Source organism: Ranitomeya variabilis, chromosome 1, assembly GCF_051348905.1.
Source record: "Ranitomeya variabilis isolate aRanVar5 chromosome 1, aRanVar5.hap1, whole genome shotgun sequence".
Taxonomy (NCBI): Eukaryota; Metazoa; Chordata; class Amphibia; order Anura; family Dendrobatidae; genus Ranitomeya; species Ranitomeya variabilis.
The window spans coordinates 926,654,856-926,679,107 of NC_135232.1; the positions used below are offsets into that span (position 1 = coordinate 926,654,856).

The 24,252-nt window shown below is 41.7% G+C and overlaps 1 protein-coding gene across 1 annotated transcript in view; it reads right to left on the reverse strand.

The window, feature by feature from the left end:
- The window catches only part of SCLT1 (sodium channel and clathrin linker 1), a 227,512-nt gene that overhangs the window by 43,998 nt on the left and 159,262 nt on the right, over positions 1-24,252 (reverse strand). The window contains exons 18-19 of the mRNA XM_077279151.1: positions 14,391-14,583; positions 1,638-1,834 (exon numbers count right to left, since the gene is read on the reverse strand). Coding sequence (XP_077135266.1) covers positions 1,638-1,834; positions 14,391-14,583 — 390 coding nt within the window. The remainder of the gene's footprint in view (positions 1-1,637; positions 1,835-14,390; positions 14,584-24,252) is intronic.

The following is a 24,252-nucleotide window of genomic DNA, read 5'->3' on the forward strand; positions in this document are numbered from 1 at the left end:
TTTTGGCACAAGGTTAGAATAGGCTGGGTTTTTATATAGTTGGGAAATTTGCATGACCTGGCCTTTCCTAAGGATGATTGTGAACAAACCATAACCCTAACAGGCTAATTGAGGTCTGAAACCTTGGTCAGTTATCGGAGCACACAAATCTATTGCAATTTTTTAAATAAAAAAAGGAGATATATATATATACACTCACCGGCCACTTTATTAGGTACACCATGCTAGTAACGGGTTGGACCCCCTTTTGCCTTCAGAACTGCCTCAATTCTTCGTGGCATAGATTCAACAAGGTGCTGCAAGCATTCCTCAAGAGATTTTGGTCCATATTGACATGATGGCATCACACAGTTGCCGCAGATTTGTCGGCTGCACATCCCAAAGATGCTCCATACAAGGCAGGATGGATCCATGCTTTCATGTTGTTTACGCCAAATTCTGACCCTACCATCCGAATGTCGCAGCAGAAATCGAGACTCATCAGACCAAGCAACGTTTTTCCAATCTTCTACTGTCCAATTTCGATGAGCTTGTACAAATTGTAGCCTCAGTTTCCTGTTCTTAGCTGAAAGGAGTGGTACCCGGTGTGGTCTTCTGCTGCTGTAGCCCATCTGCCTCAAAGTTCGACGCACTGTGCGTTCAGAGATGCTCTTAGGCCTACCTTGGTTGTAACGGGTGGCGATTTGAGTCACTGTTGCCTTTCTATCAGCTCGAAGCAGTCTGCCCATTCTCCTCTGACCTCTGGCATCAACAAGGCATTTCCGCCCACAGAACTGCCGCTCACTGGATTTTTTTTCTTTTTCGGACCATTCTCTGTAAACCCTAGAGATGGTTGTGCGTGAAAATCCCAGTAGATCAGCAGTTTCTGAAATACTCAGACCAGCCCTTCTGGCACCAACAACCATGCCACGTTCAAAGGCACTCAAATCACCTTTCTTCCCCATACTGATGCTCGGTTTGAACTGCAGGAGATTGTCTTGCCTAAATGCACTGAGTTGCCGCCATGTGATTGGCTGATTAGAAATTAAGTGTTAACAAGAAGTTGGACAGGTGTACCTAATAAAGTGGCCGGTGAGTGTATATATATATATATATATATATATATATATATATATATATATATATATATATATATATATATATATATATATATATATATATATATATATATATCCTAAAATACAAAGGAAATGTGTCATCTTTAACTTTAGGCCTTTTAGAGATCATTTAATCTTCAACTTGCTTAACTGTTAATAATAGCAGTACAGCAGTAATTTTGGCAAGAATGTCCAAACTTTTACATGCCACTGTAAGAACACAGAAATTGATGCTCAAGAAATGAGAATTCAATGAGCAGAGAATGATAGGTCTGTGCTTTACACCTTATAGCTTCTTTTGCCTATTCAGGAACTTGAAAGACACCATAAAGACCTGCAATTCTATAACCATATAAAAGTGTGTAGCCTGTGTAACCGTTATCATCCATGGACTGGCATTAAATGGCACCGTGCGTGATAAGTGTGAGATAACAAGATGGGAATGTGGAGACCATGTGACTATTATACTCTATTGGGAGAACAGGAATTTTCCATGAAAATGGTGTCATGTAATTCACAAGTGACATGCTGTATACATACCGCAGTTTTCTCAGCCTGGTTTCGGTGCTTTTAGTAAGGTTGGTTGTCTCTTCTTTCCACTTGTAGCTTGCTTTCTGCTGAGCCATCAGTAGCTTCATTAATTCCTCTATAGACTTTCGAAATCCGTCCTCCATTTCCTGTAACTGCACCTTGAAGCCTTGCTCCTTTACCGAAAATTCATGTGCTAAAGTGCTTACCTGTGAGAATAAGAAATATTCACTAACAAAGACAACCCACAGAAAAGAGTTAGCGCAATAGTACATATACAGCAATTCCACCCACAATGAAAACTATTACTTGTGGTGGCTTATTAATAGTCAAATGTTAAAGGGTTCGGCCTCTCTATTACTGCAGCTTTCCTCACAGACTGACCAGCATTACCATCCATTTAATGGCTGCTGGCGGAGCAGCATGTGACCAGACCTGTCCATCATCCTCCTCCAATAGAAAAACACCTCACGTTGGAAAGCTGCTTTTCTATTGGAGGAGGCTGATGGACCGATTTGGTCACATGCTCCTCCGCCAGCAGCCATTGTATGGATGGTAATGCTGGTCAGTGTATGAGGAAAGCTGCATTAACAAGGGAAAATGGCCGACCCCTTTAATATAGATCAACAGTGGCCAAAAGACAAGATTATTTTCACAGCTTTAAGTTTTCTTCACAATTCTGACTTATTGGGGGCATGGCTATGTAGCTGAAGGAAGCAGACGTACCCTGGGAGAGCTCCCGTTATCCTGCTGAAATCTTGCTATCTGGACCCCCTTCAAGTGTGGGCTACGGTCTGTTTTGTGGTCTCCCTGGACCTTGGAGGGTGCTTGGCTGCCGTGGGAGCTGAGGTGGGCTCCGGAGGAGAGCTGAGAGTTGGCAGAACCGGTGGGAGCACGAGTGCCAGAGTGAGATGGCGGCCATCTTGTAAGCGCGCGCTCTGACAGGACAGAGCGGCGCTGGCTTCCATCAGCACCGGGGTCTCCCCCTGCGTTCTAGAGACTCCCTGGTGCTCACGCTACAGGCGGCTGGGCTTCGGTGCACCGAACGGAGGGACCTGGACGACGGTGCCGGCATCAGCGGCAGTCAACCCATAAGCGCGTGCTCTGACAGAGGAGACGCGGCGCGGAGATCCACATATGCAGCGCTACTGGGGAGGTGAGCACATATCGAGGGGACAAGCAGTGAGTGCTCTGAAAGACTGGGCCCTGCGTTCCTCTATCTGAGAGACACCTATCCCGCTGGTGCTTGTGATTTGGAGGGTCTGGCCCCCCTCCTTCTACTGCTTCTGTTAGTGCTGTGGGGTCCCCCCCCCACGGGCACGGAGCTCCTTTATAGCCTGGACATACTTAATATCTTTAAGACTGTCTCACAACATAACATCACATATATAACCCCCGCGGGTTTTTGCTATCTCTATCTCTGTGATTGGAACTTGGCACCACTTTATACTACTACCTGGGCCGCTCTTCCGCCCCCTCATCTCTGTCAGCTATGCAGCATGCCAAGGGGTCAGGAAAGGCTGATAGACTAAAAAAATAAGCCAGAGATGACCCCTCGGAAGGTATGCGGACCCTGAGAGGCAACTCCTCACAGACACAACGTAAAGGCCGCCCTTCTGATAGCAATGAGGAGGGGGAACAAGATGAGTTAACTCTTAAACAAGCCTCTGAACAACTAATGCAGGCTATCTCCTTAACTAGATCCTCTCTTACAGAAAAAATAGAGGATGTGCACATTGAGGTGGGCCGTCTTAGGCAAGACATGCAAACCATGGGAGGACGCATCACAGAGGTGGAAAGGAGAGTGTCACAAATAGAAGATACCATCGTGCCCATCGAGGCTAAATTGACAAGAGTGGCCGGCTCCATAAATGCTTGGAAGCAGAAAGCGGATGACCTAGAAAATAGACTGCGTCGGAATAATATCCGAATTATTGGTTTAACGGAACGCTCGGAGGGTCATCAACCTGAGGAATTTCTGGAAGATTGGCTTAAGACTTCCTTGGGAGGTGAATTCTCCTCGACTTTCTCTGTGGAAAGGGTCCACAGGGTTCCCACGAGGCCCTTCCCTCCCGGAGCTCCGCCGAGACCTTTCTTGGTGCATCTTCTCAACTGCAAGGATAGAGACGCCATTCTACGACTGGCACGGCAAAAGAGCCCTATCAAATTTCACAATGCCACAATCTCGATCTTTCCGGATTTTTCTATGGAGCTCCAGAAACAACGAGCACGATTCATGGAAATTAAGAAACAACTTAGAGACCGGAATGTCATATACTCCATGATCTATCCAGCTCGCTTGCGGGTTGTTCATGAGGGTTCTTCTATATTTTTCACTGATCCGGAGAGATTCTGAAGGTCGGTTCGTCTTTGTCGATGCATTAATTAATTCTCATGAATATGTCATATTATGTATTTATAATCCTCCACCAGCTAATATATCTATACTTCGGAAGGCGATGAGCTTTGCCCTAAGTTTTCCGGACGCGAATGTCATTTGTATGGGAGATTTCAATCTAGTTATGGATGGTTGCCTAGATAGGCTGAGATTGGATGATGAGCCGGTTGGGGAGCCATCCTCTCAGGTTCCATCCCAATTGGCTCTATTTATGGAGGTGAGTGGATGGTTGGATCTGTGGAGAATGCGTCACCCTGAGGTAAAAGGCTACACCTGTCACTCGTCTACCAGACGTTCTCTCTCCCGCCTAGACTACATATTTGGATCTGAGGGGTTGGCAGTATGGGTAGATAGTGTTGAACATGGTAATAAGGGAATATCAGACTACAGCCCGGTCATTCTCAAACTCAAATTTGGGCAATCCAGAGATGGCGTAGTTTGGAAACTGAATCCATTTTGGCTTAAACTAATTGACTCCAGTGATAGAACTGTTGACCAGTTGAAATGCTTTATTTCATCCCATTCTGGGCCCCAGAACACCAACATATTTTGGGATGCCCTTAAGGCATATTTAAGAGGATGTCTATCTTCTACAATATCTTACATAAAAAGTGTGACCGCAAGGGAGGATGACGAGATGGAACAACAACTAAAAGACTCGGAGTCTGCATATGTATCTAACCCAACCAATGGTAATAGACTTGAATGGCAAACTTCCCAGAGATTGTATGACCAGCACATAGACACTAAATCTAAACGTAAACTATTTTTTACTCGCCATTCCTACTTTGAAATGGGAAACCAAGCTAGCAAATTTTTGGTACGTCAACATAACGTATCCAATACTATATTACAGATTCGAACACCAGACGGTTCGCTAGTGTCCTCAACTGAGGAGATACTTCACTGTTTTCATGACTATTACAAGTCACTATATACATCTAAGTGTGATGTTGATGTTTTGGGAAATCTAGATTATTTATCGGATGTGACATTTCCTGTATTGGACCCAGCTCAACGAGCCTTTATGGATGCGGAGTTCACCTTGGAGGAGGTCGAGCAGGCCTTGACGGATATGGCCTCTGGGAAGGCCCCTGGTCCAGATGGGTTTCCCATTGAACTATATAGGAAATACCGTGATATACTAGCGCCACTCCTGTTGAGGGTGTTTCGGGGGATGTGGGGGGAGGGTTCTATGCCAGACACCTTTTACGAGGCGAATATCATTATACTCAAAAAGGAGGGGAAGGACCCACTGGAATGTGGATCCTACTGGCCTATATCATTGGTAAATGTTGATTATAAGATCTTTTACTAAAATTTTGGCTACTAGGCTGAACTCGATTATACTAGACCTTATACATCCAGACCAAACGGGCTTTATGCCGGGCAAAAACACTTCTATTATCATTAGACGTGTCCAGTCGGTAGTCCAATATAGCTCACTGGTGCCAGATAACTCCTGGGCACTGGCATCGTTAGATGCGTCCAAGGCCTTTGATTCTCTTGAATGGCCCTTCTTATCAGCATGTTTGAAAAAACATGGCTTTGGTGATAAATTCCTAAAATGGGTGGGACTGCTATATATGAAGCCTAGGGCCCGTATAATTATAAATGGTTCCATTTCTAAACCCTTCTCTTTATATAGAGGGACATGTCAGGGGTGCCCCCTCTCCCCAGCCCTCTTCGCCCTGGCAATAGAAGCTTTGGCGATACGAATAAGGTCCTCTTCTGGCATTACAGGTATAGATATAGCTGGTCGTGTAGATAGCATTTGGCCTATATGCTGATGACATGGTGATATTTATGGATCAGGCGGAAGAGACATTGCCGCGGGTAATCGCTACCATAGATAACTTTAGTAGATATTCAGGCCTATATATAAATTGGGACAAGTCCGCATTGATGCCCCTCTCCCATTTTTCGATGCCCGGTCTTGGGACTCTCTCTCCCCTCCCTGTTGTGCCCAGTTTTAAATATCTAGGTATATACATCTCTCAACATAGTGGGTCTGACTTGCAACTTAATATATTCCCATTGTTAGAATTAGTTAAATCTAAATTTGTGGCTTGGAACAAACTCCCTTTATCTGTGGCTGGTCGTATTAATTTAATTAAAATGATCTTGCTTCCCAAGTTCAGCTACTGCCTCCTACACAGTTGCTGTGCTAATCCCCAAGTCCTTTTTTGCAACGCTGAATTCTCAAATTACCACTTTAATATGGGGGAAATCTAGGCCCAAACTCAAACTATCCACATTGCAGAGACCAAAGCAGGGGGGAGGAGCGGCGCTGCCGGATTTATATCTATACTACCTGGCCGGTCAGGCTAGAGCTCTCAATAGGTGGATGCCAAACAATTACCTCCCCAACTCGGAAAGCCACCTACTTCACTTGGCCCAAATTGATTGCCCACTAAACTTTCTGGAGGTGGAGAAAATCTAGTGCCCCTCGACTGCTACCCTTGCTCCGTCTGGCGCGCTCAGTCTGGAGACAAATCAAAAAAACTACTGGATTTATAGACATTATAGCAGAGATGCCTTTGTGGAACAATAGCTATTTCTCAACTTTATTAAATCACCCGTCCACCGATTTTTGGATAGGGCATGGTGTCTCCTCAATAGGCGATCTGTATGATGGGGGGGGGGTCTTTGCGTCTTTTGAACAACTACAAAACAAGCATGATATACCGAGATCCCAATTTTTTCGATATTTACAACTTAGGTCAGCTGTTCAATCGTATATGAGACACACGGGTACAGGTCGTGCTATATCCTCTCTGCCTTTGACAGGAATTCTTAAGTCGCAGGGCCCCCAAGGTCTTATCTCCTCCTTATATACCTATATGCTATCTTTGGGAGCCACAGTTACCGTCAGTTCTATTAAAGAGAAATGGGGGGAACTGCTCTCTAATATGCAGGAGGAGGAATGGGAAGACATTCTTAAATCTCCGATTAAAGTATCCCCGTCAGTTAATAACAGGATGACCCAGCTGTATATAATACACCAATCATACTTAACTCCGATACGGCTTTTTAAAATGGGTCGATTCCAAACCTCAGAATGTGTGCGGTGTCACTCATCGGATGCAAACTTTATCCATATAATATGGAGATGTCCTATCATTCTTCACTACTGGAAAGATGTGACATCACTACTGACATCATTACTGGTGATTCCTATTCCCCTTGATCCGCTAGTTTGTATATTTGGAGTATGGGAGGAGGAGACCTGGGATCACTACATTAGTATATTTTTATGGGAGACGCTTTTTATGGCATGCAAGGTATTGGCGCTGAGGTGGATGGGAAATTCCTGTCCATCTATAAGAACTTGGATTGACCTGGTTAACTCCATCATTCCGTATGAACATACGTTATATCAGAATAGAGGCTGTCCCGGAAAATTTTTAAAAATCTGGGGTCGATGGAATTCTTCCTATCACCCTGTAGATATGTCGTGATGGGTTTTCTTGATGGTAACCGGGGGCATCACATAGGGGGACAGACATGAGGTTACGCGGCGAATTAGTAATTAGAGTAGATACAGTTTTAATTCAAGAGTTTTAGTTTTACAGGTTTCTCTTACCTATATAATACATATGTTACAATTGATCCAACATTCACTATAAGTACAAGATAACGCTGGTTGTAGGCAGAAATTGCATTTTACTATATGTTTAACACTGTACAGTTTATATGTACTACATGCTATGTTTAACAACCTTAAATGCCAATTGTATGTAACGCAATTTATTTTATTATTAATAAACAAATTTAAAAATAACAATTCTGACTTATTACCTGACAAGAACCCATTGGTACTGTAGCTGAAATCTTCTTAATAACATAGCATTATAAGATGACTCCAATAATAGAATACACATAGTATCACTAACATATCAATAAGATCCACCGTCTTTTAAAGCCCAACCTATAGATTAAAGGATGTATTTAAGTCTACAAAAACGATCCCCTTTCATGTGGATGGGTGATGATTGCTAGATCTATGTGGATCTAACTGATGGATTTAAGTCCCCTGATCTGGCAACTGGTGGATGACAAAGCCAGTTAGTAGGCAATAGTTTTTGTACCTTCCCTTTACGTTTGATTGTAGTAATTCCTAAAATCTCATGCACACATTGCTTATTTTTAATTGCTGATTTACAGATTTAAATCTGCAGTATGTCAATTCTTTCAGCATTTTTGCTGCAGATTTCACCCATACTAATGAATGGGAAAAATGTGTCAAAAACTCCTGCAAAAAAAAAAAAAAACACGTGAAAAAACACATGCTTTTCTGCTGCAAATGCTGAACGTGCGCACATAGCCTTATGGTCAGAGAAAGGCACTTAAAATACTCTGGGGGAGTCACATATACACAAATATGGGAAAGTTTGTTACCTGACCATCTATAAAACTCCGCAATGTATGGAAGGACCCATGCCCCCTAAACTAGTTTTATAAAGTCAGTATGACACTGCACCTCCATAGTCTGATTTCTTTTTCTTTCTCATATCAGTTCTAGATGCAGAAGTGGATCTGTTGTTACAGAATTATACAAAAAGCGGATAAGAAGAAACACCATTCATGTTAATAAGATTACAATATGTAATAATTGCTCTCGGAGCGCTCCAAGTGTTTGCATTGTTCCGTTTGCCATCTGTCTGTTGGGGTAATTTGCATGGATTGATTTGGCGTTTTGAGTTGTAATTTATGGAAAGTGTTCAGATTCTAATTACTGTACTGGAATATACAGAAATAAATCTTTGCGTGCCCTTCTCAGACCAGAAAGAACCACTGTTTTCTTTCCACTTTTGTTTTTGGCATAACGAGTTGGCGTAGGGTGGGCAACTTTTGGACTCGCAGCTGTGACAAACTAAATCTGTTCATTGTAAAGTATCGTCCCAAAGTTTCATCGAGAGAGAAATTCATGGAAAGGGAAAACAATAGCTTCCCGGCAAGACTGCTCATCAACCATGGTGGATGACCATGTTCTGCAGCTCCGCCAGGCTCCACAGCGCTGCAGAAAGATGGCCAGCACCACATCATTTGGGCTCCCACTCATTCCTCCTTCCCACGCACACACTGACTACATTATTGAAGTATGGTAGGAAATGTAACCAGCTCAACACCGTTTACCCCATTACTGACCAGATGTATTTTCATGCTTTTTATTAAAGAGCTGTAATATTTTTTCACGGGGCTGGTAACAACAATTTGAATTAACTGTGGTATTTTTATTTCTTTGTTACATGTTATTTTGTAAATTATTTATCTTTTATTTTACAAATCACTTCCCCCAATAAGGTCATATGGTGGGGTATTTAAATATCGAAATATTTTATTTTCATCTCATTTCCAATGTAACTGGGGGTGCTACATCAGCTCCAGTTACAGAGAAAGTGCAACCTGGTTCTTCTATGACCCAGCAGCTCCTGCGTCCTCCCTATACCCAGCAACCACATGATGGCAATATATGAAGGAGGAAGAACTCAGCGCTTCCTATTACTGCATGCGCAGCGCTTGTTTAGTAATAAATAGTGATGAGCGAGTGTGCTCCTTACTCGAGTTTCTCAGAGCATGCTCGGGTGGTCTCCGAATATTTCAGTGTGCTGGGAGATTTAGTTTATGTCAACACAGATGTATGATTTGCGGCTGCTAGACAACCTGAATACATGTGGGGATTCCCTAACAAACAGGCAAATCATGCAGCTGCGTCGACATAAACTAAATCTCCGAGCACCAAGATAAAATACTCGGAGACCACCTGAGCGTGCTGGGGAAAACCTGAGCAACGAGTATACTCGCTCATCACTAGTCATAAACTGTCTCTGCCTTTTCTATGGGGACTTCGGCATGCGATAGTAAGTAGCTGCCTTACTGTGCAGTTATAACATCACTGCATAGTAGGAGGGAGACTGCCCGGAAGTTTAGAGTCAATGGGTGGTCCTGATGCAGTTAAAGAGAATCTGTCACTACATTTGTCCTATCTAAGCTATTAATATGGCCATACAGGTTATAGAATGCGAAAAAAGTCCTACTTGTATTCCTCATATCAGATGCCTTGTTGTTGAGAAATCATCTTTCATCACAATATGTAAATGACCTCTTCCAGGCTCCGGGGCGGATGATGCCCAGAAGATAACTCTGCCTCTAGAGCTTGTTTTACATGAAGATAACTCTGCCTCTAGAGCTTGTTTTACATGACGATAACTCTGCCTCTAGAGCTTGTTTTACATGAAGGAGAGTTACCAGTGTGATGTGTAATGGTTACCAGTGTTACCAGTACCAGGTGACCGCTCTCTGCTCTCCTGATCTCACGGCAGAGCTGTGTGTGATTATACCTCACCCATCTGCAGGTTCCTCTCAGCTTCTATCTCACAGGCAGACAGGGTTGTAATATTGGACCGGTATAGCCGGACTGTTTGCACAGAGGGGTGACTGTAAGACTTGGTCAGGGTTGAGTATCATGTTTCTTTATCTCTGTGTCTTCTCTATCATGTTCTCATGTTTTTTCATTTTTCTTGTCACTGGTGATTATGCACATTTTGGTGCTGATATTGTACAGATTGCTTTGCGCTCACTGTGGTGTGGTGCAGCTGTTGTGCTGACAGCATTTATATGGGAAATAGGGCATATTTATCTGTCTGATAAGTGTTATATAACGATGTCCTTTACTCCAGGGATGTTGCTTGATACTCTGTCATTTATTAGGCTAACGGGTCCTCGAATATTATACTCTTTATTATGGATCTTGATTTTTTCAGTCCATGTTGTGGACTTTGTGTTTTTAAATTGTATGTTGTTCTATAATAAAGAATTATTTTTGGTGATTCCTATTTTGTGTGCATATACTTTTTCCTGCTTGATGTTATGTTTACTATTGATATGCAACAGGTGATCCTGATTAATTTTGGGGTGGTGCCCGCTCATACCTATTTACAGGTATGTTACAATACAGCAGAGCTCAGAAAGCTGCAGAAAATGTGTTTGCAAGAAGACAAATTTCATTTCTCTCGTTATGTGTTAGCTACATGACTCACACTGGTAACTCTCCCTTTTATTTATAATAATCATTGGATGCAGAATAATCTTCCAGTCAGCATCTTCCCAATAGTCTGGAAAATGTCATTTACATATAAGAAAAACATGGATTTCTCTGTAATAAGACACCAGATCGCAGATATCAAGGTATAATTTTATTCAGCTTTCTATTACCCACACACCCACACAGATGGCTTAGGACTGTTAAACCTACTGACAGATTCCCTTTAAGAATGCCTATGTCAAGATTGCCATATTTATTCTAATTTGTCTTATATGCTTAGTTGGTATATGAGATCAGTAAGTTGGCACTAAGTATCAGTGTAGCATGTTTCATTGCAGGTGGTAAAGCATAAATGAAAAAATGCGTGAAAATGCTAAAAAATTCAGCGATACATATTTCGCATAATAAAACGCTAACAGCAGTAATCTGCATATAGCACATGCATGATGATGGTTGGTGGGGGAGCTGACATTACTGCCCTCTATGCACACTTCTTTAGGACTGTGATGCTTTTGTGATTTCATATGTTTGAAAATATCAGTAAGTTGGCAGCTGTTTGAATGTAGAAAGGAAACTTTTTACAACTGGGGTCACAATGGTAAATGAAACACTTAGTTTAAAGGGAATCTGTCAGCAGATTTATGTGATTTATTCTGAGGGAATCATGAGGTAGGGGGCTGAGACACTGATTGTGTGCTGTTCCAATACAATGAGTGTTTTATCAGCAGGAGATGATCACTGCAACACTACTGTCCATGTGCATCCTGGTCTAACCACGTCCCTAGCACTGATTAGTAGCTTACTGTCAATATACACTGCAGACAGAAATCTGCTTATCAGGGGTCTGGATGTGGCTCTCCTACATCTAAAACCCTGATTGTATCACACTGCTGCAACCAGTAAACTAATTGATATATCGCCGGAATCACGTTCTCTTTCCCTACCTTATGCTGCCCTCAGATGAGGTAGGAAAACATGGTGACAGATTCCCTTTATGTGCTGTGTTTAGTGCCTTTTAGTGCCCAAGAGCTGCCTATTTCAGTTCCCTATGACCTTATGTGATTTAGGATAGCATCACGTACATGTATACCTAGTGATGTGGACCCGTTGTTCAAGAAATTATGGAAGGGCCCTAAGGGTCAGGTCCCAAATAATTTGACACTGATGATTTATGCGAGGAATATGCAGTCAATATATATACTGTACATACATATATATATACAGTACAGACCAAAAGTTTGGACACACCTCATTTAAAGATTTTTCTGTATTTTCGTGACTATGAAAATTGTACAGTCACACTGAAGGCATCAAAACTATGAATTAACACTGTTAATTAACACTGCTCCATATAGTTCATTATGGCCCCATAGATGCTCCATATAACAATGTGCCACATATAACGCTGCTGCAATAAAAAAAAAAAAAGACATACTCACCTCTTGTTGCAGCCCGCTGCTCCTCAGCGTCCCGTCTCTCTGCACGGACTGTTCAGGCAGAGGGTGACGCGCACACTAATACGTCATCGCACCCTCTGACCTGAACAGTCACTGCAGAGGACATGGAAGAAGGGGCGGCGGTGGAACGAGGAAAGGTGAATATGAAATACTCACCTGCTCCCGGCGCGGTCCCTGTCAGCTTCTCCCGGACAGATGGTCTCCGGGAGCTTCTTCCTCTGTTCAGCGGTCACTGGTACCGCTCATTACAGGAATGAATATGCAGCTCCACCCCTATGGGAGTGGAGTCCATATTAATTACTTTAAAGGGAACCTGTCACCACGTTTTTGGAAGATGGGATAAAAATAGCGTTAAATAGGGGCAGAGGTGGGCATTACATTAGTGTGTGTGTTATGCGTTTATTACCCACCTAAGTTGCCGAAATAACTTTGCAAAGTCTCCGTTTTCGCCTGTCAATCAGGCTGGTCAGGTCACATGGGCGTGGTGTCTTCCCCCAGATTTGGCGTAGTTTTCCGTTGGTGGCGTAGTGGTGTGCGCATGCCCAAAGTCCGGAATCCTCTTCCAGGGGATTTAAAATAGCGCGGTGTTCGTTATTGCATTGGTGATCGGTGGGCCGCGGCTTCAGGAAAATGGCCGCGGGATGCCGCGCGTGCGCAGATGGATATCGCGGCGGCCATTTTCCTGAAGCCGCGGCCAGCAGAGCGCCGCTTCTGCGCACGCGCGGCCAAAGGAAGATGGCCGCGCCCACCGATCACCAATGCAATAACGAACACCGCGCTATTTTAAATCCCCTGGAAGAGGATTCCGGACTTTGGGCATGCGCACACCACTACGCCACCAACGGAAAACTACGCCAAATCTGGGGGAAGACAACGCCCATGCGACCTGACCAGCCTGATTGACAGGCGAAAACGGAGACTTTGCAAAGGTATTTCGGCAACTTAGGTGAGTAATAAACGCATAACACACACACTAATGTAACGCCCACCTCTGCCCCTATTTAACGCTATTTTTATCCCATCTTCCAAAAACGTGGTGACAGGTTCCCTTTAATGAGCGGTGCCACGTGACCGCTGAACAGGGGACGAAGCTGCCGGCGCCGGAGACAATGGGAAATGCAGGGACAGCGCCAGGAGCAGGTGAGTATGTGACAGTCGTCGCTCCCCCTCACCCGCCGACTATGACTCGAGCATAAGCCACGAGGGGCACTTTCAGCCCATTTTTTTGGGCTGAAAATCTCGGCTTATACTGGAGTATATACGGTACTTAACAAAAAAGTGTGAAACTTTGAAGCTCATCAAGAGAATGCCAAGAGTGTGCAAAGCAGTCATCAAAGCAAAAGGTGGCTACTTTGAAGAACCTAGAATATAAGACATTTTCAGTTGTTTCACACTTTTTTGTTAAGTATATAATTCCACATGTGTTAATTCATAGTTTTGATGCCTTCAGTGTGAATGTACAATTTTCATAGTCATGAAAATACAGAAAAATCTTTAAATGAGAAGGTGTGTCCAAACTTTTGGTCTGCACTGTAAATATATATATATATATATATATATATATATATATATATATATATATATATATATATATATATATATATATATATATATAGATATATAGTGGGAAAATACTGAAAAAGATAATATTTATATATTTATGCATGCTTTTGACTGGAGAATAATAATGCATGAAATAGAAATGTGTTTTTCCAGTAGCCTGATACTAGGCTGTTGCTTTTTTATAAAAAAATTAGCAAAGATCCATTGGTTTAATATTTTATATTTTTCCACAAGCTCATCGGTGGCATAGACGGAGACAAATAACAGTACTGAGCACACGACCTTACACTGAACATTACCTGAAATGTGACTTTTTGCTGCGCCTCTGTAGTGGACTTTTTCCACTCTTCCACATCTTTCCGTAACTGTTCATTCTCCTGCACGAGTTTTAACCTTTCCTCGCTCACAGAACTCCCCTCTTTTCTTTCAGACTCCAAAACCTCATTTAGTTTGAGAATAGTTTCACGGCACCTTGACAGCTCCTCCTCAGAACTGAAAATACAAGATATTCTTACATTAAATATTTATCAGCTAATCACAAATAATACTCCGGAAATTCACTCAACCAAGACCAAGAGTGTAAAAAACAACCAAAATCTGCTACTCAGATATTAAAAACCGGGAAGCCTCAAGCTGATCTTCTCAGCATTGCAAACTTCTGTTTGGATACGTGTCTAGGTTGAATAACGATTCCACATTTATCAATGTATTTGGGCTCTATTCTGAATTTTACTCAAAAATAGTACATTATTGGTTGTGATACACATAAATGTGGTTCCCCACTACTGGACCATCCCCTTTAGTGTCTCCATTTTGCTGGATAAAATAAAAAAAAAGCTAGTTTATTAACCTGCCGGACTGATGCGCTCCCTTGCTCTGAACTATATCCTTTGGTGATTTTGTGGAATAAAAAATGTCACGTGAGCTGGTATCGGCTTTGATGGAACTGTGAAAGCTGCAGACGATCAGCAACCATGGATAGTCAGCAGCGGTTAAGTGACATTGTTGTCACAGACGAGGCTAATAAAACAGATAAGAATAATCGTAATAGGGATTTATCCCAGTAACCGTGGGGAGACCAAAGGCCATGGTACTCACCTGGCAAGGTTGTGTGACCACAAACCACTATTAAGCGTATGGCTACTGCAGACCCATAAAGCAATATAAACCAAAAAAAGGAACAAAAGTTAATTCTGCGCTGCCAGTGAGGCCAAGGTGAGGGATATCCAGAAATGCTGGAAGTTCGATTGTCAGCTGTATCTGCATTGTTTCTCTGTACTGCACGTTATGGTTTGTCCTGATGGAAGTTTTCAACTTTGAAACGCGCTTCGCCGGCAGCGCAGAATTAACCTTTTCATTCCTCTTTTGGTTTCGGTCACAAACACTCAGAGCAGCGCAGCTCCAGCAGGTAAATATGCTTTTTTCACTTTATGTAGCACATTGAGGTCATTATTTCTCTCAGAAGACAGCGTATTTAACAGTTGGAAAGAGAAATATGTGCCATTTACTCCCGCATGTCAACTTGTAGTGAAAATTCCAAAAAAGGCTGCATCCCTATTGCAAATACCCTGGTATTGCAGCTTGATCATAAATTTATCACACCTCCAATTTTAATAAATATAGGCCAATATTCTCTCCTACCTACCTTTTCCTTTTTTTAGCTGTTCTTCGGCGTGCCTCCTTATTTTAAAATGACAGCAATCAAAAATGCCTTTAATGGGGGTTTCAGTGTTATTTTTAACCTTAACAGTGGGAATCCACCATGGAAAGCTTATTACCAGAATCTGCCGCTCCAATGGTCTCTGCTGACGTTAAGCGATGACGTTCGGACCTCCAGTCACCTGACCTTACAGCCAATCAGTGGGCTCAGCAGTCTGGTCCCATTTGGTTGTGAGATCAGTGCTACTGGTTCGGAGGCAATTGGCAAAGCGGAGATTGAATTCTGGTGATAAGTAGGCCTTCTTTTTTTCCCGTTATCACGATGGCTTACCACTGTAAAGTGGAAAAATAAAGTGGGAAAACCCCTTTAAACGTAGAATCATGCAGATAAAATTAAAGTAAAATTCACAACAAAATGGAGCAGCAGGCAAGTGCATGAGGTTTTACAAATCTCATCCACATGATGTACCCATTTCAAGCACAGACCCATGGGGCCAATTTCACCCTTTGTAGCTTAATTCAAAAGTGATGTCCGCAGGGAAACCACGGCACAATCTGCATGGCGGGACATAGATAGATATGCTACACGATGCCTATCTAAGCACAAACTTTACAGTATAGGTCAGTCTGACAAATGAAAGGAAAAATCGAGTTTATCTATATGAATAGGAGTGAAGAGAGGCTATGATAAGGCAATAGTCATTTTACACAGCTAGCAAACTAGAGGAGAACATTTATTTTACAGAAGTTTCCATTTTGCCAAGAAATACGTTGAATCTTTACATTATGCATTTTCTTACAACCTGCACATTTTCGGAAGACAAAATGCAGGGTGAAGCCATTCTCCCAAATGCCACAGATCAGCAGGCTGTGATCCATGTGTTCTACCTAGGAATAATGTGCTAATCAAAAGTGACTGCGGGGAAAATCTGAATATAATATTGTCATCCTGCAGTTACTAATTCAGGACATGGAACAATAGCTTAAAGTGTGTGTGCTTTGATTTGCATCAGATCCGAACAGCGGAGCTCTTTAGGTAGTCAGAATCCAGACAGAAAAATATGCCCTTTGGAGAATTACAATTGTAACTGTAATCACAACTTTTCAGAAAAACGTATTACATATAGATTTATGCAGCTTGAAAGCTAAAAGTGCTCATAAAAAAACTAGAGTATAAAAAACGAGAAGAAAGAATCACATAAAAATGGATAGTGGCGATAAAAAAAGCAAGCTGGAAGTTATGGCCTCATAATATTTTTCTTCTATGACTAAACACATTATTTTTAGTAAATAAAATATTACAGGTTACTGAGACGGTGTAAGAAGATGCTTTACCAAAATCTCAAGGTGTTAAGTAAATGTATAGAAGATACTATTCAGACAACTGGAGACTATAGAAATCAAAGAACATGAGAAGCACATCATATCTGTCTGCTTCCTCAGGGAAGCTCAGTGGGGCTGGTAATTCAAGTGCTTTCCTAAAATATAACCGCACTCAAGACACTTTTTTCAACACCAAAGATTTATTCAAATAAGCCATGGCTACATGAAGCATCATTATACAGTCATACTGCAGTTTTAGCATTCTGAATATATTGCTGAAGATTACTTCAAAAATTAGACTTCATAAATAATAAAAAATGCCAAATGTTCTAGGTCTTAAAGAAGCTATTTTTTGGGGGAAACTGCACCCCCACTTTACTGCATGTCACACTCTACATTTACTTCTTTGTAGTTCAGCCTTCTGTTTTCTTTTCTAAAGCTGTCACCTTACTTCCTAGCTCTTGTCCCGCAGTTTGTTCATCTATGCTCTGCTATCAATACCAAACTACATCAGTAAAGCATCACAACGACTAGATAGAGGCAGTCCCATCTCTGACACACTGTGATTATCCTTCCCTCTAAATTTTCCTAAGTAAATAGATTACAATTATCCAGTTAGGGAGGCTGAATAGTCATTTCTGGAATTATATTTGTGATAAGAGCTGTGCAGTCATCATTATAAACTGTGATAGAAGCGTCCATGGTACAGTTCATGCAATTTCATCATAATTTAGGTTCTACTGATCGAGGGGCTGAGTTCTTAAGATACCAAAAGCTAGATACACAGGTATAGAATTCAAATAGAGCTAACATAAACTAATACCTAAAATTTATTATCTTGTCATTTTGTGTTTAATGAAGATAATAAATTTTAGGTATTAGTTTATGTTAGCTCTATTTGACTTCTTAAGATAACAAAGTCCTGTGGTTCCCAGAGGGTCACCATGTGATTCTATACAGTCATGGCTGAAATTGTTCCAGAAAATGAAGTATTTCTCCCAGAAAATTATTGCTATTACACATGTTTTGTTATACACATTTATTTACTTTGCGTGCATTGGAACACCACAAAAAAAAAAAAAAAAACAGAGAAAAGGCAAATTGTACATCATTTCACACAAAACCCCAAAAATGGGCAGGACAAAATTGTTGGCATTTTTCAAAAAATGTCAGGAAACAACTTAGTTTTAGTCCTGTGATGCTCATTCAAACTCATCTGTGGCAAGTAACAGTTGTGGGTAATATGAAAATCACACCTGAAACCAGATAAAAAGTGGAAAAGTTGATTCATTGTGTGTCTGTGCCACACTAAGCATAGAAAACAGAAAGAGGACTTGAGAACTAAATTGTTGAAAATTATCAACAATCCCAAGGTTACAAGTCTATCTCAAGAGATCTTGATGTTCTTTTGTCCACTGTGAGCAACATAATTAAGAAGTTCACAACCCATGGCACTATAGTTAATCTCACTGGATGTGGATGGCAGAGTTAAATTGATGAAAGATTGCAAGTCAGGATAGTCCAGATGGTGAATAAGCAGCTCCAATCAGGTTCCAGAGAAATTCAAGCTGTCCTGCAGGCTCAGGGTGCATTAGTGTCAGAGCAAACTAACCGCTGATATCTGAATTAAATGACCCACTATGGCAGGAGGATCCCACTGCTGACATGGAGACATAAAAAAGCTAGACAGCAGCTTGCCAAAATGTACATGAGTAAGCCAAAATCCTTCTGGAAAAGCGTTTTGTGGACAGATGAGACCAAGACATCGCTTTTTGGTAAAGCACATCATTGTACGGTTTACCAGAAATGAATGAAGCTTACACAGAAAAGAACACAGTCCCTACCAGGGTCAGCCTCACTTTTCAACTACATGCATGTCACATTATCCTCAATCACAAATTTCTATAACAATGAACTGGATAGATTGTTAAATGAATAAGATGCAGCCTTTGCCTGTACAAAGTGATTCAAATATATTGTGCCAAGCAATGCTCATACAAGAGGGCGGTGGCCCACTCTTGCACAGAGGTCCACTGAAGGATTTTTCTATTCTTCTGTGGGCCACTCCAAGTGTGGTACGTACAGTCAAATATGGTGGAGGTTCAAAGATGTTTTGGGGTTGTTTTGCTGCCACTGGCACTGCGTGCCTTGGATGTGTGCAAGGCATCATGTAGTGTACAATGTAGTGCCAAATGTCAGAAAGATGGGTTTGCCTCCTTGACCATGGGTGTTCCAGTAGGACAATGACTCCAAACATACTTCATGAAGTACCCAGAAATGGACGGAAATAAAGCACTGGAGAGTTCTGAAGTGACCAGCAATTAGTCTAGATCTAAATCCCATTGAACACCTCTGGAGAGATCAAATTACTGTTAAAATTGATGTTGGGAGAAGGCACCTTTCCAATACGAAAGACCTGAAGCAGTCTGCAAAAGAAGAGTGGTCCAAAATTCCAGTTGAGAGGTGTAAAATGCTTGTTGATTGCTGTAGGAAGCAATTGATTGCAATTATTTATTCCACAAGGTGTGCAACCAAAAATTGTTATTGTTTTGTGCGAAATTATGTCCAATTTGCCTTTTTTGTAATAAACATGTATAACAAAATATGTGTAACTGCAATAATTTTCTGGGAGAAATACTTCACTTTCTGCAACAATTTCAAGGGTACAACACTTTCGGCCATGACTGTATTCAGTGGTGTAAAAAAGAGCTTGCCCTCTTCCTGATTCCCTATTCTTTTGCATGTTTGTCACACTTAAATGTTTCCGATCCCCAATCTCTTATGACTTTATTCATGTTGAACAATTATAATTCTAAAAACACAATCTTGTCACTCGCGGAATGTGCCGTGAACGTGAGGCACATACGAAGTATGGATTAAATACATAATGAATTACTTCTTTTCATATTCCTTATCCCTTCCTTCTTCCCTTCCTCTCTCTGAGGAAAGAGGATATAAGAAAGGTTAAGCTCATTTTTGCTATACACCTGCAGAAGGCTGTAACCAGCCGAAACACGTTATGTATACAGTTTATTTTTAAATGGTTTTCATGATACAAATAAATCTCTTCTGAAGCAATTTGAAGATCTTCACCTTGATTTAACTCATTGGCAAAGACAGCGCCAATTCCTGGTTTTCTCCTTGGTCTCACTTTACATTTTATTAATTGATAAACTATTAACACTTTTGTTTTTGAAAGCATTCTTACTTAGCAGCATTTTTTCCACGCCTATCTAAAAGTTACGCACAGTATAGTGTGTGTATACGTAGTACCGGTCAAATGTTTGGACACACCTGTTCGTGCAAGGTTTTTCTTTGTTCTTATGGGAATGTGCAAATTCTAGATTCAGACTGAATACAGAAAATCCACAAAGTAACATACGGTATATGAAACAAAGTAGCACAGAAACACGTATGAAACAAACCAGAATGTTTGAGTTAATTCTTAAAGTCATCTAAGTGCCCCCCGTTATTTCTGATGACCACTTTATACACCCTTTGCATTCACTCATGCACCTTCATTTAGGATTCACTTGCAATTTTTTCCAATGAACAGGTTTGCCTCGTCAAAAATTCATTTGTGGAATAACCGGACTGCACAAAGTGTATAAGACCATTAGGTATGTTTTGCAGAGGCAATGTTGGCACACAGTCCCATACAGTGCTGAATCAAATTTCACAACTAATCTAAGGTAGAATATGACAAGAACCACTCAAATAAGCGAAGAGAAATGATAGTTCATCATCACCTTAAGACAAGTAGGTCAGTCAATCTGGAAAACTACTACCACGTTGAAGGTATCCTCAAGTACAGTTTTAAAAACATCAATCGATATTGTTTATCTAGCTCTTATCACAATCAGAAGACGAAGATTTATCCCTGCTGCAGAGGACAAGTTCATCAGAGTTACGAGAGTCAAAAACTGCAATAAGACAACACCTCAGGTAACAGTCCTCATGAATAAGGGTACCGTTACACTAAACGATTTACCAACGATCACGACCAGCGATACGACCTGGCCGTGATCGTTGGTAAGTCGTTGTGTGGTCGCTGGGGAGCTGTCACACAGACAGCTCTCCAGCGACCAACGATGCCGAAGTCCCCGGGTAACCAGGGTAAACATCGGGTTACTAAGCGCAGGGCCGCGCTTAGTAACCCGATGTTTACCCTGGTTACCATCGTAAATGTAAAAAAACCCAAACAGTACATACTCACATTCCGGTGTCACGTCCCTCGCCGTCTGCTTCCCGCACTGACTGTGAGCTCCGGCCGGCCGTAAAGTAAAAGCAGAGCACAGCGGTGACGTCACAGTCAGTGTGGGAAATAATTCAGAATATGTGGTAAGCCTCCCATGTGTATCTTACTTGTTGTCTCTATATGCCCCTTCATGGTTTTGCCCCATCAGTCTAAATCTACAATGTTTACATTCCAACAAGAACAAGTAAAACCAATGAGCAGGCGTATCCAAACTTTTGACCACTACAGTATGCTTTAAGGTGTTTTGACAGTTGATAATTGTTGACAAATAAAATAAATTGTTTCAATTTGTGGAGAGATAACATGTCATGCAGAAACAATATTGCTTCTTATCTCAGATTTAAAACATATTGAGGAACTGTAGCTTTAAGGGTCACACAGTGTCTTAGATACTCTACCATGTATTTCTCTACGCTTCTGACATGTCTACTGTGCTGAGAATTTACAATTGCCAATCCCCTGCTCCCATGGGCCTCCTCTATGCACCGCTAAACAAAAAAACTTTTTACAACTCTTTATAGACGACATAAATCCATCAGAGCATAACACATTAAAGAACTACAGAAAAGACTGAGGGTTTCTAAAAAAACAAAAACAATATAACAACTTGCCAGTGCTGATAATAGTATTTAGGTCTGTATATATGGAAGAACCTTGACCAGAAAGGACCAAACGTGATCCCAGTTGGGTACACAGTGCTAGTTCCCATACAGTTCCATGGGGAGTCTGCTTTATGACAATATATTGTTTGGAAATGCAGCAATAAATAAACAGGGGGTCATGTGCAATTCCTAATCCTTTATAAGACAGGGCATTTAAGGGGAAATGTGTCTTTTTTTAGTTATTATTTGAATGTAAATAACATGTTTTCTGGCCATCATATGACTTGCATCCTATGTTCACTAGAAGTCTCTAGAAGTCAACATTTTGGCTCAGATTCACCATTGCTGAATCTCCAGTTTTCTGGAGTAGTTTACTCCATTTTAGTGGCTTTAGTATTTGCACCTTATTCTCAATACACGTTCTGAGCCACTATTTTAAGTTGTCTTTCTTTTTAAGGGTAGTTTCAAACTGCATTTAGTACACGCTTGGTGGCCCTGTCGGAGCCTACATCCAAACACCCCTGCATAACGGGACTGGGATGTATGTGCCAACGGGGCCATGGACTAGAATGATGCCGGCAGAGCAAACGTGCGTGGACACCCACACAGTCTACTACATCCGGATGTCCGACTCCAGCAGGCATACATGCTCGAAAATTATGCACGGCACAGCGCATGTTTGCTCTGCTGACACCATGATAGTCTATGGCCCCGTTGGCGCATATGTCCGAATACTGTTTTGTGGGAGAACTTCGGACCTTTGCCCCAACAGGGCCACCGAACGGGTGCAAGAACGCAATGTAAAAGCACTCAAACTCTTTTTTTTAATCTTTTCTTGACAACTGTCCATACCCAGATATTTAAGACAGATTCCTGAAATGTTATTTTAACCAAATGTCACATCCCCCTAAAGTAAGTTTTCTAGAAAGTTTTTCAATTTGGCAAACGTTTTGTGACATTTTTAAAGGATGTGTGAGTTTTAGTGCTAAAATGTTGCAAAAACTGGTTAAAGAAAAGAAAGCGGCACATTTTTGATATTGCACCCCATTCGTGAACCACATTGTGCAGCTTTAAAGATACTGTTGCAAAAAAAGAGAAAAAAGACTAATGAATCAGGACAAGTAACTTGTGTGCACCTAGTTCTTCCTCCAACTTCTCATCTCCTCAGCTTTCTATAGACAGCAGCTGTCATTTGATCTGTCAGTTAAGCCAGAACTTAAAGGGAACTTGTCACAAGGTTTTCGCTTTATAAACTAAAGGCACCACTTTTAAGCCTTCTTACCAGAGAGAAAACCCAGCACCAAGTGCATAAGACCCCAGCTCCCCATGACAATCACCGTTGTCCAGTGTGATGGGTGTTGCTGGTCAGTGCTCAGCGCTTCCTCGCCACCTGTAATTGAGGGATTAACTACTTTGATGGACGTGTGTGACGTGTCTTATGTCACCCACCCAGCGATGCAAATCTTGAGCCAGTGAAGTTGAAGATTAGAACTGCACAGGCGCATTTCACTCTGCCCTGCTGAGGGCAACGCAAAGTCCTATAAGGCACTGCACTGGCTTCACTTCCGGGTCTTCTATCTGTCTCATGGAAGAGGCATGTGTTTTCTGAATGCCAGGACAACATTACCTGCCCGCCTGTATTGTGCCAATTGTAAAGTTTGTTGGAGGAGGCATAATGCTATGGGGTTCTTGCAAAAATCTTAGAAGAAATCTGTCATTAAAAAATGTTTGTTTACCTGCAAACTAAGTGCCAGTCTAAGGGGTAAATACCATATAAACACTGGATGTTGTGCTACATGAAGAAAATTAAGTTATATTCTCTCTGCAGTCCTTTACTCCCAGTCAAATAGGCAGTGTCAGGGATTGGAAGCAGTCGGAGCTCGGCAGGCAAGCACTGTAATCATATCCTCTGCTGAGCAGGATGTCACTGAAGGATCCGATTACAGCAGAGCCGGACTGGGGTGCCTAGGGCCCACCAGTGGAACTGACTCCAGGGGCCCACTCTACATTTCAATGCTCAGGCTAGGTACATCTTTGTGTTGTAGTATTTGTTAGGAGGCTCAGTAGTAAGTTTCATCTATATTCAATACAAAAACAGGTACAACATGCATATTTTGTCCTCTAAAAAGATGGACCCTGTAACAGAAACAACAAATACCTGAGTACTGTATTTAATTGGTTCTGTCCATCGCCATTTTTGTCTGTTATGTGACAGATCCATTTCTTTAAGGCCACGTTCACACGTTCAGTGTCAGTATTTTACATCAGCATCTGGCAGCCGAAACCAGCAGTGAGTGATAAATGCAGAAGTGGTGACGT